This window comes from Poeciliopsis prolifica, unplaced genomic scaffold (assembly GCF_027474105.1).
Source record: "Poeciliopsis prolifica strain line A6 unplaced genomic scaffold, Auburn_PproV2 SCAFFOLD031, whole genome shotgun sequence".
Taxonomy (NCBI): Eukaryota; Metazoa; Chordata; class Actinopteri; order Cyprinodontiformes; family Poeciliidae; genus Poeciliopsis; species Poeciliopsis prolifica.
The window spans coordinates 5,478,369-5,493,828 of record NW_026562406.1 but is presented as its reverse complement, the minus strand read 5'-3'; the positions used below and the strand labels follow the sequence as shown (position 1 = coordinate 5,493,828).

At 39.6% G+C, this 15,460-nt stretch overlaps 1 protein-coding gene across 5 annotated transcripts in view; it reads left to right on the top strand.

Moving 5' to 3' along the window:
- Positions 1 to 1,670: 1,670 nt before the first annotated feature.
- gapvd1 (GTPase activating protein and VPS9 domains 1) overlaps positions 1,671 to 15,460 on the top strand; it is a 36,048-nt gene continuing 22,258 nt past the window's right edge. For 3 of the 5 annotated variants that reach the window (XM_055050724.1, XM_055050723.1, XM_055050727.1), the window contains exons 1-8: positions 1,671 to 1,815; positions 11,007 to 11,225; positions 11,653 to 11,920; positions 12,002 to 12,574; positions 12,662 to 12,745; positions 13,228 to 13,362; positions 14,507 to 14,699; positions 15,210 to 15,290. In XM_055050724.1, the coding sequence (XP_054906699.1) occupies positions 11,041 to 11,225; positions 11,653 to 11,920; positions 12,002 to 12,574; positions 12,662 to 12,745; positions 13,228 to 13,362; positions 14,507 to 14,699; positions 15,210 to 15,290 (1,519 nt within the window). In that variant the 5' untranslated portion in view covers positions 1,671 to 1,815; positions 11,007 to 11,040. The remainder of the gene's footprint in view (positions 1,816 to 11,006; positions 11,226 to 11,652; positions 11,921 to 12,001; positions 12,575 to 12,661; positions 12,746 to 13,227; positions 13,363 to 14,506; positions 14,700 to 15,209; positions 15,291 to 15,460) is intronic. The other 2 variants (XM_055050726.1, XM_055050725.1) reach the window with 1 other exon arrangement.

Sequence of the window (15,460 nt, the reverse complement as noted above, 5' to 3'; positions counted from 1 at the left end):
TCCTGTAAGTCTTTCAATTGAATGTGAGATATGTGTTAGTATAGCATTATCAGGCAGATAAAGTAAGTTTGGGGATTGTTAATATGTTAGCTAAGTAGCTGTGGTCCAAATCTTAATTTTAATAGCTTTATCTGGAGGATTTAGCTTTATCTGGAGGATTTAGTTCCAGTTATCAGCTCAGTGACTTGTTTAAACAATGTTTTTTTGCACAAAATGTGAGTGAGCATCAAATCTTTGCTGTTCTTGGTGTGTCTTGTATGGTGTTGCTTATTCAAGGGCCCTGTGACATTTCTGTTGTTAGAGCACAACCAAGTGGAGGAAAACACTTACTACTTCCACTAATGTTTTCAATAACCTGCATGAGCTTATGGAGGCCCGAAGCTCCATGTTGAACAACCTCTACTAGTGAACTCTGAGTTCCTTTAATGTTTCAATCAATAAATGGCAAAAAATAAAATAAAAATAAAATGCAAGGATTAGCTTCTTATGTTAATACAAGTTAGCTTGTGACAAATGACATTGGTTTTTCAAACTGAGCATGGTTGTGTCAGTCTCATTCCCAGATCAATGTTATGATTGATTTCACAGGCAATAAAGTAGTCAACTGGACTTGTTATTCACTCCTGTCTGATTTACCAATAAAACAGATTCACTCTTCTTCATAGAACACAAACATACTGCCTAAATAATTTGAAATTAAGAAAGGGACTTGACAAGATAAATCCACACTACTATGCTATCAATGCTATCATAAGATAAAACATGCAGAAAAGTATAGAAATAAATTTGATTTGAGAATGGTACCAGAGAAGTAGTTCTGCAGATAGAAATTATTTTTGTGAAAAAAGGGAAGATCATAAAAACATTTAAGACTTGTGCAGCCTGTACTGGCAGCATGTTAGAATAGCTTTGCTACATTAGTTTTGATGTGTACTTTTTGCAGACTCATCATTTTTTTTTGGTTGAAGCATTGCTTTTTGGACAATTACTCCCTTTGGCTTTGGATGCTATGAAGCTGAAAGGTTTTGTGTTCTTTCTTTTTTATTTACTGACTGTTATTATGCTGCGCAACCTCACCCACCCCCACCACACAATTGGGAACGGCTCATTGGCATCCCCAAAACTCAAGTAATATCTGAACTTTGACCCCCAAATCTTAGAGAAGTTGAAACGGAGGCTTCATGGGTTCATAGCAGGACAACAGAGCAGAAAGTGGCGAAGGTAAATGAGGTGGATTAGCAGTGCATGCTAACAACATATGGTAGTATTATCCAGGACATTCTACTGTGAAATATCGTCTCTGTCCCTGAATGTTGAGCTGTTACTATGTTATGACAGTCAATAGATTATCATGCATCAGCAGTCTTCAGTAAGAGGCCTAAGAGTTGTTGCGGGATGGACTGCTACTGGAGAACCCTCCTGCCCAGAGCAATACCATTCACAACAAGTCTTTGAAGACACTTGGATGATGAGTACACACAACAACAACGTTCATTTCCCTTTGGAATAAATGTACCGTATTATTTTAAACATATGGATAATTTCCCAAAGCTCTGGTGAATAGTGTGCATGTCTGCTCAGATTGTAAGATGGCCAGCACATACCTATTCATTTTAAATTGGGAAGCTCCCTTAACTAGCAACAACTACCCGTCTGCGCATGTCTCCTCGTGATGACAGTGAATGACAGTCCTGTTTAGCTGCAGCCTGCGTTAAACCGTTAACCGCCAACAAACTGTTCTTCTGACCTGACAAGTCTGATGACTAGCCGTGTTTAGAGACTCGGGGAATAACCTGCAGAGGCCAGTTACGTTTGGTAAGTAGCACGACCTTCGTCACACCAAGTATTTTCAGCAACGTCTGGTCTCTGTGGACCTCACAGTCGAAGGCTAAGCTAAGTCTGCTAGCTTATCCTTAGCGTTCGTTGCTAGAATTGCTAACGTTAATATTAGCCTGCTCACCGGGTTGCTTTCTGCGCCCCTCCTCCAAATCAGTGCAAACACACACTTTGTCGTTTACTCGTCCGTTTGTTGCACTTTGGTTTCTTTGACTGCGTCCTGTTTTCCCCCCTGTTGTGTTTATCCGTCAAAACTGGCCGTTCAATTGTACTTTACGAAGAGAAAGAGCCCTGGACAAGCCACCTTAGCTGGCGACATGAAACCTCACTTGACGTTAATAAAAGCTATCGGGATTTATTGACTGCCTTGCTAAGCAGGTTTTCTTCTTCATCTTTTAACAGTAGGACTTTGCGTTGTATGCCTTAAAACAGTTGGCAGTTAACCACAATGTGTCCCCCTCCAGCCCGTCAGAGGAATGTCCGAGCTAAAATACCAAGCTGCACAATAGATGATGGGACGCTGAAACGAGTTAGGCCTGGTGTGGTAGTTGGAACAGCATGCTGTCATTTGACACGATAAAATCTTTAAACACCAAATATTACTGGCAGCTGTTTGTAGCGACTGGAGATTAAGGAGGAGACGAACATAATCATGTCCTCATTTTCCCCTGAGACACTGTGATGACAACAATAAGTGGGGTAATAAATGGGACAATCGCTTTTCTGTTGTGTTTTGCATTCAACGAGAATGTTATCAACTCATTACTTGCTGAAAAACACTGGAAACGTCATAGCAAAGTTCATAATTGACGTTCTGGAAACTAGACTGCGTCTCCTAAATTGTCTGTACTTTAGTACTTTGTGTGTGAACGTTAGCGATGACTTATTTTTAAATTCTGATCAACTTCATGTGAAGCTTAGTCAACAAGCTTTTACTGCTGATTTAATCACATTACTCAGAAATTGTCGGTTTTCATACTTGGTGACAAACATGACTTGGATTGAATAAGGCCATGTGATTACACACCCTGCTTACAAGTTCATTCAGTTATGAAAAATATTCTGGCTTACTGACGGATTTTTCTTGCATTCATTCTGACTCAGACCTTAATGTTCCTTTCCTTCTGCTGAACTATAATATTTCATTGACTCTATTGTAATCGTTATCTGATTCCAGATGTACATAGTATTAATTATTGATTGATTTTTAAAATTCCCAGAAGATCTGAGTTTGGCATTCTAAACTGAATGTTTCAGCTTTCCGAAACAATCTTTCTATGCATTGTTTTTGGATTGTGATGCCCATGCTCATCCAGAATTGATGCCTACCTGAAACAGGAACTTACACAGAGTATATTGGATGATGAACCTTTTTTAACACTTGGTCTTGGAAAAGGGTAATGAATCTGTGCTGAATTGTCTTTGCTTCTCTTATAAATTAGGAATCATTATCTGACACACAAAATAAGTGTGTTCTTCGGTTGTTTTTCCCTCTGATGAAATTTAAAAAGTTGGCAGATTTTTGTAAATTTGTAACTGTAGTTAAGGTCTACATTATGTAAACGCACACAGACACTGATGTTTACATTTACTAATCATAATGACTCAATTGTGATATCTATTGCAGATGTTAAAAAAAACCCAAAACATTAAAATGCAAAAAATCCTTTTGTTTTACAAAGCCTAACTAAAACTCAGCTTTACCGTGAGCAGCCATAATTAATGGTTGCATGGCCAGAAAGAACTAATTTGAACTGTTATAGTTCTATATAGTAATTGGAATTAGCAAAAAAATTATCAACAGTCATAAACTCCACTTTAAAATATGATGGCGACTTTAAAATTGCCTTCTATTGTGTGATTAAAAATGCCATGTTTGAGCTTTATTTGTGAATTAAGGGACTTCTGCCCAGAATATACACCTGTTGAACAACGGCCCATTTACTTGGCGTGCACCAATAACTGAAGGACATATTTTATAGGGGCTGTATTACATATTTTTCTGGCACATGTTTTAGCACAATCATTTTTATAACACCTTTAGGTGTTATAAAAATGCTAAAATTTCACTTCATAATTTTTCTTAAATTGCCCTATCTCCCTTTAAAAAGTTCCTGCTCTTTTCAGCACTCTGCCTTCGTAACAGTGCTCCTCCATTTTGTTGTTTACAACCATTCTTTAGTTTGTGGAAACTCAGTGGGAGCTGCTGCTCCAAGGAGGAGCTTCGTGGAAATAGGCGGCAATTTGTGAGAGCATACTTTTAGGTACCCATGCGAGGTTGGCATGGGACATTAAAGGATTTCCCACCCATGTGTGAAAGAAATCAAAGCAACACACCAGGTGTGTTTTTGATGAGGGAATAATATTTTAACATGATATTTTGCTAAAAAAGTTATTTATTTACCCTTCATGTAGATTGTCTCGATCTTATCTTGGTCTCGAGCGCCGAGGACTCGGGATTTTACAGTTCAAGACCGCAACTGTGGAAATATCACTAAGATTACAGCGTACTGTCCAGTTCATTGGTTAACATGTTTGTTTTCAATGGATGCAAAACGGACCGATTAAAATCCAAGCAATAACGTCAATTACCAATTACGTGTTTCATCTCCTCCGCATCTTTCACTCGCACGCGGCACTCCAAGACAGACATGCGCAGTGGGTTTCTTTGAGCGGCAGTAGATGTCTGTCTTAATTGCACTGAATAAATCATAAGAAATCCGATGGCGACAGCTAATTCAGCAGCGCTTCGACTAAGTCTAACCTTTTACGCCACTTAGAAAAGAAGCTCAAAAGCTCTGTTGACGTGATGTTAGCACAACCAGCTGTACAGAGAGACATTAGCATTTGTGATGGAAAAAGAAGTCACTCACTGCTGAATTATTGTGCGGAGGTGTTGACTAACGTGTTGCATATATGCGACAATGCTGTGTCCAAAAGTCTGCAATATAGTGATGTGACATTCAAGAACAATCCGAGTCTTCTGAACTTCTCTTTACTAAGAAGATAGGACTGGAGCCTCACTGAGAGCCCTTCTTTGTTCTTGTAATGCTCTGCATACACTGCAGTAGCTATCATTATTTTATCTAACTATATACATTGATATATATTTAATTAGCGAATAAATGAAACACAAGAATGAAAGAGCATACAGAGCATGCACATTGCTCATTGATTGTTTTCGTTCAACGTGGCATCATGGCCGCTGTAATGTCTGCCATGATGGCAGATATTACATCTTTGTGCTGCCTGACTTCATGCAGTGGGAGAGAAGCGAGAACAGTCATGGTGAGAGCCTTGTGCTTGGTTACTTCTTGCTTGTTGCTCTTTGGTCAGTGTTCATAGTTGACCATTGTTTACCATCAGGGCATTGCTTCAATTGCTATGTTTAATGACAGTGGTGATTTTTGACATGAATTATGACAAATGCCCAGGGCTTTATCTTTTTAGATGAGGAGAACAAAGCGTTTGAAAATTGATTAAATTAATTTCAGCACTAAGTATTTAACATCTAAGCGTTTTTTATGGGAATGTGAATCTTTCAGATCAATTTGATTAGCAATTTTGATATTATTCCACATTTTATTTTGTCGTATAGTGCAGGGCGCTTGTCTTTGTCTTGACTCGGTCTCAGCTTTCCTCGGTGTTGGTCTTGACTCGGTCCTGGACCCTAATAGGTCTTGGTCTTGTCTTGGTTAGGAGGTCTTGGCTACACCACTGCCTTCATCCCCCTTCATTAACCTTGATCTCTGTCACAGTGCTCTTCTGCCCCAGGCTTAGCTTTAGCCACTGGGCTAAACTGAACATTTAAAGCTTTGGTTGAGAACTCAACCCTAATCAGTGGCAAATTGTAAGTCTGTTATTTTGTTGATGAAACTATAATGGTATAAAGCACTTATTCATACTCATCGAGCAAGCTTGAACATTAGTTGTTTAATTTCCTTCTATTTAGTATCACCTGAAGCACATTGATGCCTCTGATCATTATAACTGTATTACAGGTACAATTTAACATGTTTCAAACCCATTGTTGCAGTTCTGCTGATCAGAACCGATGCTGTGTGGCCCGTAGCACTTAGCGCTCTTAGCTGCTATTCAGCTGTAAAAAATACCAACCCACTTTATTCTTAATGATGGATAATGGCGATCTTACATTTGTGGATGAACTAATATACCTCTATTATTGTGCCTTCACTGAATAGAAACCTCGGTATCCGGATGTCTAATTATTAATGGTATTGCATTATTCTTTGCCGTATGAAGATGAAACATGATCCGGCTGTTTTGATCACCCTTGGAAAAACTTGAGATCTGAAGTGTGCAAACTGTGTGTTCTGGAACTGATTGTCCCAGTGTAACAGTCTCATGTTCCTCAATGTGCCTCCTCCACACTCCCGTTTTTTGAAAAATGAGTTTTGAACTAGAAAGGTTGTCATACATGTTTGATTTATGTAGGGAGGAAATGCTGGAGCTTGCAGAATATTTTCAACAGTAAGTAGCGTGATTATGAATGAACATTAATTATTTTTGCAGAAAGCAGTCTTTTATATCCTTAATTTACTTCATTGCACATTCATGTTCATGCACAATTCTTTACATTAGTTTTAGAATCGCGTCATTCATGGTGACAATTATATGTTAGTTATGGTTTGTTGTTTTTGTTCACTTTTCTTCATTATTATTTTATTTTTTTGTGTGTGTGACATTGCATGCTTGGATAATTGTCCCCTCCGGTTTTGGATTTGGATGTCATGCAACTGGATGGATTATTTCTTTACCTTTTTACGGTCCGTCAGCTCTGATGCGCAATCGAGGCAGCAAAATTTTGTTCTAACGACTGGGAGAAGCTGATTAGCATTTAAAACGGTCAAATAATACCTGAACTATGATGCAAAATACCAGAAGAGTTGAAACGGAGGCATCATGAATGCAGAGCAGGACCAAAGAGCAGAGAGAAAATGAGGAAGTCTAAACCATTTCTTCCATTGATGATGATAATAGGAAAGGATTTTGTCTTTCTGCCTGGTTTTCGAATCATATTTCAGACTTGTTGCAACACTGACTAATCCTACCTGCCCACAGCATGACTGTCCCCACAACTCTTCGAAGATACTTTGATGATATGAGTTATATTATTGTTTTCCTTTTGTAATATGTAGTGTAAGAACTGATGTACATTACTCATTGAAGTTCAGTTGACCTCCTGTCCAGTAGACGTTAATGTTTAGCTATAGTTTTGTTGCTAACCATAACGCAGAAGTTGATGCAGTTGCAGTCTGAGTGCTGACAGCACATTCCACAGCTACTTTGCAACCGTCAGCTGTAGTACCTCAGCGTTTTTAGCGTAATCATTACGGTGTCAAACTTAAAGTTCTGGATTTAGGAAATACAAATTTACATGTTAAGCTCTTCCTTTCAATTTGTGGTCTCCGAAGCGTTATAGGAAGCAGGGTGAAGGGGGGAGTCTGGTGTGTGAGAACAAGGTTGTCCAGATGAGCATGAGGAATTAAGCCAGGTAAAATTTTTGTCTTTTTTTTTTTTTTTTACTCCTCACACAGCCGGTTGTCCCTGAAAATCTGTCCAAGCACTCAAAGCTGGAATTTTAAGTTTTCCAGAAATACTTCTCAGAAGGAGGAAAGGGTAAATTTTGATGAACTACACAGGCTTCAGTTGTACTATTGGCTTGCTAAGTAGTGTAAGAAATGTTCAGAAAAGGAAGTGTGAAGAGGATGTTGGCTCAGAGTCACGAATGCCTTTAGTGGAAAGTGAAATCCTTTTAATAGCCGTCAGAAACGCTTTGTACTTATGGTTGGGCTGCCTGAATGTGTGTGGGATCATGTACTGGGAGGACTGGCCAGTGTTCCAAACCTGATCTCTCTAGCAATCAAAATTCCTGCCTCCTCAGCTTGCTTTCGCTTCACCTGTCATGTCTCTCTGCCTTTAGAATTATAAATGACTCCGGAAAAACAAATGGCCCTGTTGTGATTCATGTTAGGAATATTTAGTGGCTGTCGCCTCCTGTACTAAGATTAGCATCCTCATTCAGGACACTTAAGAGTTGCAGATTATCCACATAGTGCGTTACTGGTTTCTCTTCTGCTTCAGAGTTCCCCAGCGCTCTCCCTGACTGACTCACCAGTTGGCTCTAAACTGGATTTTAACAGAGCTAACAGACGCACAACCCAGTGACAGCGGTCCTCCTTCCTGCTAGCCACTTAGTATCCTGACTGCCTTTTTCACTTCTGTGTGAAGAATGCTCCTTGTTAAGAATATGATTGTGCACGTGAAAGTGAGTCATAAGCTTGAACCTGATGGGTTTTTGAGGGGAAGAGTTAAACTGGTTGCCAGTTACATTAATCTGGTTACTGGATAAAAAAATAGTCTTTCTCTAAGTGGATTACACAGAACTATTTCACTGATGTTGTTGTGGAAACAGTTTAGGAGGCTGCTTTCTAAACAGCAATGCACTCCAAGAGCATTCAATGAAGCTTTTTGTTAGGGTGGCAAAATAGTGTAATTGCTACATTCTTTTAAGATAAATGGGAAGGTAAGTAATGTTCTGCAATTGTGAATTTTGTTAACAGTTTATGAAATTGTTAGGTTTGCGCAGTGTATTTTTGGTCAATTGTCATTGTACTCCCAATTTGCTCAAAGATTAGGTTCACAAAAAGAGAGCAATGTACTATAAAAAGCACACTACATTTTAAACAACATATCTGGATCCTGAACACATCCATTTTGTATTCAGGATGAAATACTGCTATTTTTCCCTGACAAATATGACAAGATAGAAGATACTCTAAATGTGTTGGTGAAAAAAGTGAACTATTTCTAATGATAATACAGTAATAGTAAAGCAAAGTAGAGTTTTTTGGATTGACAAAATAAATTATCACTATTTTATTTTCAATATCATTCTGAGCTTTATGCAGTCCTTTCTTGGTTGATGACATTGTGTGTTGGAAGTTGCTGATTTAATGATTTTTCAGGTCTCACTGGGGAAACAGCGAAGCAGATATCAATGCAGTGTAACACTGCTGGTTTTTGTTGACGTTCCCCATCAAGTACAATGGACTATATGCCATGTGTAATGGTGACGTACTTCCGTTTAACTTTTCGCCACATGGATTGTTTCCGGGTAGCGCTTGCTCCTATTGTTTTTAACCAACCAGGGCTGTACCACGAGCAAGACGCAAAAGTACAACTTGTCCAATAATTGTATCACACATCAATAATCAATGATTATTGAGTTCACATTGAACCTGGGGTTTCCCAACTGCTTTCCCTGCAACCAGGGAAAGCATATGAAAGTTGAAGGAACGTGGGTCTTCAGGACTTGACTTATAAACCTGTGTGAAGCGATGTTTATTATATCATGTTGACAGTTTTCCCTGTAGAGTTAGACACCTCGCTTAAATGTGAGATCTCCAAAAGCTGCCTACATTTCCAATTTCAGAATGTTTTTTTTTTTGTGACACAACGGGACAAAAAAAAGAGCAACTTAGCACATTCAGCTGCCCTTCAATCTTTACCATACCATCTTGATGCTTTATTTCTTCACTGATCTGAGTCAGGAAAAGCTTCTTGATACGAGAGACCTAAATCATTTGACAATTTTAATAGTTTGGCACAGCATTTGTTTTTTTGCAATTACTATTCTAGTAGTGTTTTTATTAGCATTATTTGTCTGCAGCTTTCCTTTCTTGCTTATCAACTGGTATTTCAAGGGCCTTTTTCTTTATGATTTGATACAGTAATTAACTGTAGAGCTTATCTTTTGTCTTAAAAACACACAACCAATTTAATTTGTCAAGCATATCAACAAAAACACTGTGGCTGTCTGTTAGATTGTGTGGGTTGGCAGTGCCTCGCAGTCATTCCCACTCTCAGGCGGTTTTCTCTGGTCCCAGTCCTATTCTCTGCCCGGAGCCCCAATTCCACACTTTAATCTCCGTTTTCACTGTAAACCAACGACTATAAAGAGGCTTTTGAGAGAAGGATTCACTGAGAAATCATTCAGATTTCATGCACTCAGCTTGGATCGCATATTATGGCCATGGGTATGTTGAATGGAAAGAGTGATTTGCATTTTTTTTGGCCATCTGATGTCTACTGGAGCTTTAGAGCTTTCTTTTGTTGTCATTGGGCCCCTCGTGAAAAGAATACAGAATGCAAATGATGATTTCCCTGGCATGATGGGGCTGTCATCGCTCAAACTAATGTTCACCCAATACTTGGGAGAAAACACAATCATTTCCAAGTCCAGCTGAGTACAAGTTCTTCATACAGTATTTTGTTTTTTAGTAGTATCAAAAAAAAAGAAGAAAAAAAAAAAAAGCTGAAAAAAAAAATGCTGTGAAACCTCTGGAGATGGTCATGCAATTCGGGATACTTCATGATGAAGATCAGCATTGAGCTCCTCTTAATCAGCCATACAATAACACAGTATCTTCAATCAGAGGCTTTGTCAGAGCCGCAGAAATCCATACTGCTATCGAAGATTCTTCCAGCCTTCAGTGTTTATGACTCGTCGATCATTGGCTCGACCATGTCCATGGAGGCCGATTCTACTAAGCCGATTCTGGCCTGGTGGCCCAAATCAGGCCTGGTGACCCAATGTCTTCCCCCGCATGTCTTCCCCCCCTCTCATCACATACTTTCCTGTCAAAATGTACCACCCACCTTGGTAAGTTTTCTAGGTGAAACCCTGCAGTTATTGAAGCTTTTAATTTCCCTTTGAGGTGATTAAAGTTGTTTTTTAATTGTACTGAATAGATGACTCTCATTAGATGAGCAAAAAGTGTGATCTTTTATGTCTTTCTTAAATAATTTAAACCCATGGCTCTGAAAGTTCTCCAATGAAGTGACTGGGAGGGTTTATGGTGTGATCCATTCAACCATAAATGCTGAGTTCCTTTTTTGGAGAATAATGGAACTGAAACCCAAGCAGCGATAACCCTGATGATATCACTGTGGTCCGTTTTCCCAGACTTAAACAAATCTCTTCTAAGCTTCATTAAAAGGCGTTATGCAACCATTTATGCCACCTGGTTAACAGGATTTTTATTTCTCGACACTTCTATCTCTGAGACGTTTTGATTGAAAGATTTTTTTTTTTGGAGCTTTTGACTTTGTCTCATTTTCTGATTTTGTCTCTATTTGTTCTGCAGCCATTTCGTTCTCGGTCTGCGTGAGCCCGTGAAGATGGTGAAGCCAGACGTCCACACTCTGGCCCACCACCTAAAGCAGGAGCGGCTGTACGTAGCATCGGAGAAGCAGTTGATCCAGAGGCTCAACAGCGATGTGCTGAAGACGGCCGAGAGGCTCTACCGAGCGGCCTGGATCGCCAAGCAGCAGAGGATCAACCTCGATCGGCTCATTCTCACCAGGTCAGACCACCATGATGCTTTCTGTTTGACTGGGGAGACTTTGGAAACCACAATTTTATATAAAACCACCCCTCACAGAAGAGTCGGCAGCACTTATTTCTGCCATGAGTTTGAAGCGTAGGTCATTTAATTTTTTGAAGAAACTTGAATTAGGATGAGTTACATTTAATTTCTCTTTGGGATCAAAAGAGTATTTTTGAATTGATCTGATTTCAAGGCTTTGAGTGGACCGATCACGAAGCCCAGTGACAACCTTTCAAGACCAACTTTGCTAAATGTCTGCGATCATTGCTCACCGTTTAAACTATGTTTTAAGTTAAAACCATTGTTGTGAGAAAATCAAAAAACTAAATGCCTTTTGAAGCAAGAGTTTTTATTATTTTTATTTTTTAAATCATATTAATTATGAAAAATCTTTGTCCTATAGTGTGGAGGCCTCTCCGGCTGAGTGCTGCCAACATGCCAAGATGCTGGAAGATACGCAGTTCATCGATGGCTACAAGACTCTGGGTTTCCAGGAGACGATCTATGGTGAATTCTTGGCCAGGCTGAGGGAAAACCCCAGACTTGTTGCTTCCTGCCTTGTGGCAGGAGAAAGACTTAACCAGGAGCACACCCAGGGCGTCATCTACAACGTCTTTACCTCACTTTATGGCAACTGTATCATGCAGGAGGATGAGAGCTACCTGCTGCAGGTCAGAAGTTCAGAACAACAGTGTGGCAGACATTCAAAAAGATGATTGACTTAAACTTGTATCTATTTTTTATCCTGGCAGGTGTTGCGATACCTGGTAGAATTTGAGCTGAAGGAGAACGACAACCCCCGCCGTCTGCTGCGACGTGGAACCTGTGCCTTCAGCATCCTTTTCAAACTTTTCTCAGAGGGCCTGTACTCGGCCAAGCTCTTCCTCACCGCCACCCTTCACGAACCCATAATGCAGCTGCTGGTGGAGGACGAGGATCACCTGGAAACCGACCCAACCAAAGTGACGGAACGCCTCACCCCGGCCCAGCAGGAACGCTTCGGGGAGAAAGGCTCTGAGGACTACAAGCAGAGAGTTCAGGCAGCTGTGGAGGCCAACGAAGCCAAGCTGGTTGCCTTGGTGAACAAGTTCATTGGTTACCTGAAGCAGAACACCTACTGCTTCCCTCACAGCCTGCGCTGGATCGTGTCCCAGATGTACAAGACTCTGTCGTGTGTGGAGCGACTCGAGGTGGGCGAGGTGCGCACCATGTGCACCGACCTCCTGCTGACCTGTTTCATTTGCCCGGCTATAGTCAACCCAGAACAGTATGGCATTATCTCAGATGCACCCATCAATGAAGTGGCTCGTTTTAATCTCATGCAGGTGAGTTTCCTGCAGGATTCCATCGGCACGTTTGCACATTAAGACTACAAAGCAACTATCTGGTGCTATTTCGCTTTTCTTCTACAGGTGGGGCAGCTTTTGCAGCAGCTAGCCATGGCCGATGATGATATAGACCCCAGGAGGAAAAGCAGTTTGTCTAAGTTTGATAAGGTGATTCCAAACTATCTGCAGACTGGTTGACCATTGATGAAGGGAAATATATGTCTTATTCTTAGTATTGGATGAAAAGGGCAGTACTTAACAGTCTAATGCTGTGTAGTTCTGAAACGATTAATCGGATGAATCTTGATGAATCACTTAAGCTAGTTTAGTTGTTAATTAATCTTTAACTGGAATATAAACACTCAAAAAAGACCATTGGTTGAAAAAATAACATACTGAGAGCAGTAATTAAGCCAAACCTGTATGGAAAAAATATACATTTTGAATTTAAGGTAAAAACAATTTTGTAAATCTGTTAAATGTGCCCATTATTTAATCTGATAAATCATCAAAACTAATTGATAAAATAATTGATTATTAATTGTTAGCCGCAGCCCACTAGTTTAACTTGGGTATCAAGGTGTTTTGTGGAGGAGCCACTTCTTGATGTGCTTTTAGAAAAATTTCTCTTTTGCTCTGTTTGTTTCCAGAGTTGTGTTGCCGCTTTTCTGGACGTAGTGATTGGAGGACGAGCAGTTGAGACCCCGCCCATGTCCTCCATGAATCTCCTCGAAGGACTCAGCAGAACTGCAGTCTATATCACTCATAGTCAGTTGCTTGCACTGGTAGGTTTTGGTTAAGCGGTCCAAAAAATATGATATTCGTTTTTTACTTTTGTTATTTCCTTAGAAGTGCAGTGTAAGGAAACCGTCAATGTGTTAAATCAGAATTTTGTGTGATGGACACTCGTAGTGCATAACTCACAAGTATAAGGGAAATGATTCAGGGTTGTCTTTATAATGTTTGTTTTACAGATAAAAATCTTAAAGGTGTGGTGTGCAATGTTCCTCCAAGGCTGACAGGGAGAGTTTACACAGAGGAACACCATAACAAATACATTAAGGAGTTTTAGTTACAGGTTCTTCCTATCACTAAAAAGAAAACTGAACTGTAGAAACACAGTATTAGCAAACTTTATTTCTCATTCTACTGTCCAAAACATGCTAAATTTGAATTTCTAAAAAATTCAAATTTAATACAAGGGATTATATTAAATGTATATGCTTACTCCCTGAATTTTCATATCAAAATTTTTGTCCCCAAAATAAATTGATTGGTTTTGTTTTTCCAAAGTTCCAATTAATGTATTTTGCACATAATTTTTTTTTTCTCCGCTGTATTTCGTGTTCATTTTAGGTGTCTCAATCCAACCAGACTTGTAAAGTAAACCCTGCCCCCCTAAAAAAAAAAAACAACAAAAAACCCCAGTGAAAACTGAAAAAGGTTTGGTCAAAAACAAAACTCTAGAAGAAAACAAAAAGGTTTCTAGGGCCCTAGTTTTAGAGTTATTGCAAAAAAAAAAAATGTCTTGAGCTAAATATTCATCAAAAATATGAGGAAAAAAGAAACATTTGACTGTTTCATACAGATTGCTTTTCTTCGATCAGGTTTAGACTGTTCTCAGTATGATATTTGCAGGTAAAAATGTCTGCTTCTATATGTGTGAAGCTGATTTTTTGCATCTGCAAGTTCAGCGAATAGTGGTTCCACACGGTACTGACTCAGGATGGCTATATAGAAATACACACCATGCTTTTTAGATTTTCATTAGTAAAAATAAAAAAAAGATTAAACTTTGTATTATTTTCCAATCACTTTTTGATCGTGTTGTGTGTCTTAAATATTGTCAGGTATAAACTAATTCGCTTCTCCAAAACAGTTTAGGAATTTATTTGATTCTGAGAGAGATGTCTTCCGTTTGTATTTCAGGTGGACTTTGTTCGGGGCGTAATGGTAGGCGACCACCTTCGAGAAGAGGAGCACATGGCCCTGGAGACTCTGCTGGCTAATGTTCCCCATTCTCGAACCGTGAAGAGCAACAGTTTGGAGCTGACTCCTTCCAACACCCCCCAGCTTTCTCCAGCTACAACCCCTGCCAACAAGAAGAACAGATTACCCATAGGTACCCTCCTGTGCTGCATTCTCCATCTGTCTTCTTGCTGTTCAGGTTTTTGGGTTCTATTTACTGACCTGTTTGTAGTGATGTAATCTTCAGATACGAGGTAATAAAAGATATACACTAAATGTCATAAAAATCCTTACAACGAAGCAGACCTGAGTGCTGAAAAGCTGTTTTATGGGAACCTAATGAGTTACTTCTCAGCTTGTTACAGGAATAATTAGCATGTCCCGGATTAAGGTTCAATTACAGAAATGACAACCAATTAAATTACCAAATATAAATGAACTATTTAATTGTAATGGATAGAAAAAAGAAGCATAGAGCACTGCCATTAGGCTTTTTTTTCTCAAATGATGGTGTAGCAGCACTCTTGAGCAGAAATGAACCACTTGTGTTTGCTTCTTTTCAAAATCAGATGTCATGCTGAATTCTGAGATACTGTGTTTGTTCTGTCTCCAATTCCCTACTTTGTCCTTCTCTTCTCCTCTCGTGCTGCCATTGAATGACCAGGACAACATTTAGCCGCTATAACATCCTGGGACCCCTCAACCACCACTCTGTCTGCTCACATTCCATTAGTAACCCCTTTTGGTGGGTAGCCTGTCGGTTAGCTTGGAGCCTCAGAGCACCTAACCCACTGTTGTTGTCGTCTCACCCAGCCTTCGTGTCAGATAACACACTTCAAGCTTTAGTTCGTTCTCCAAGCTGCACAATGACCACCTTGTTTACCGCCCCGGTGTACTGCTGTCGTCCATGTGTGC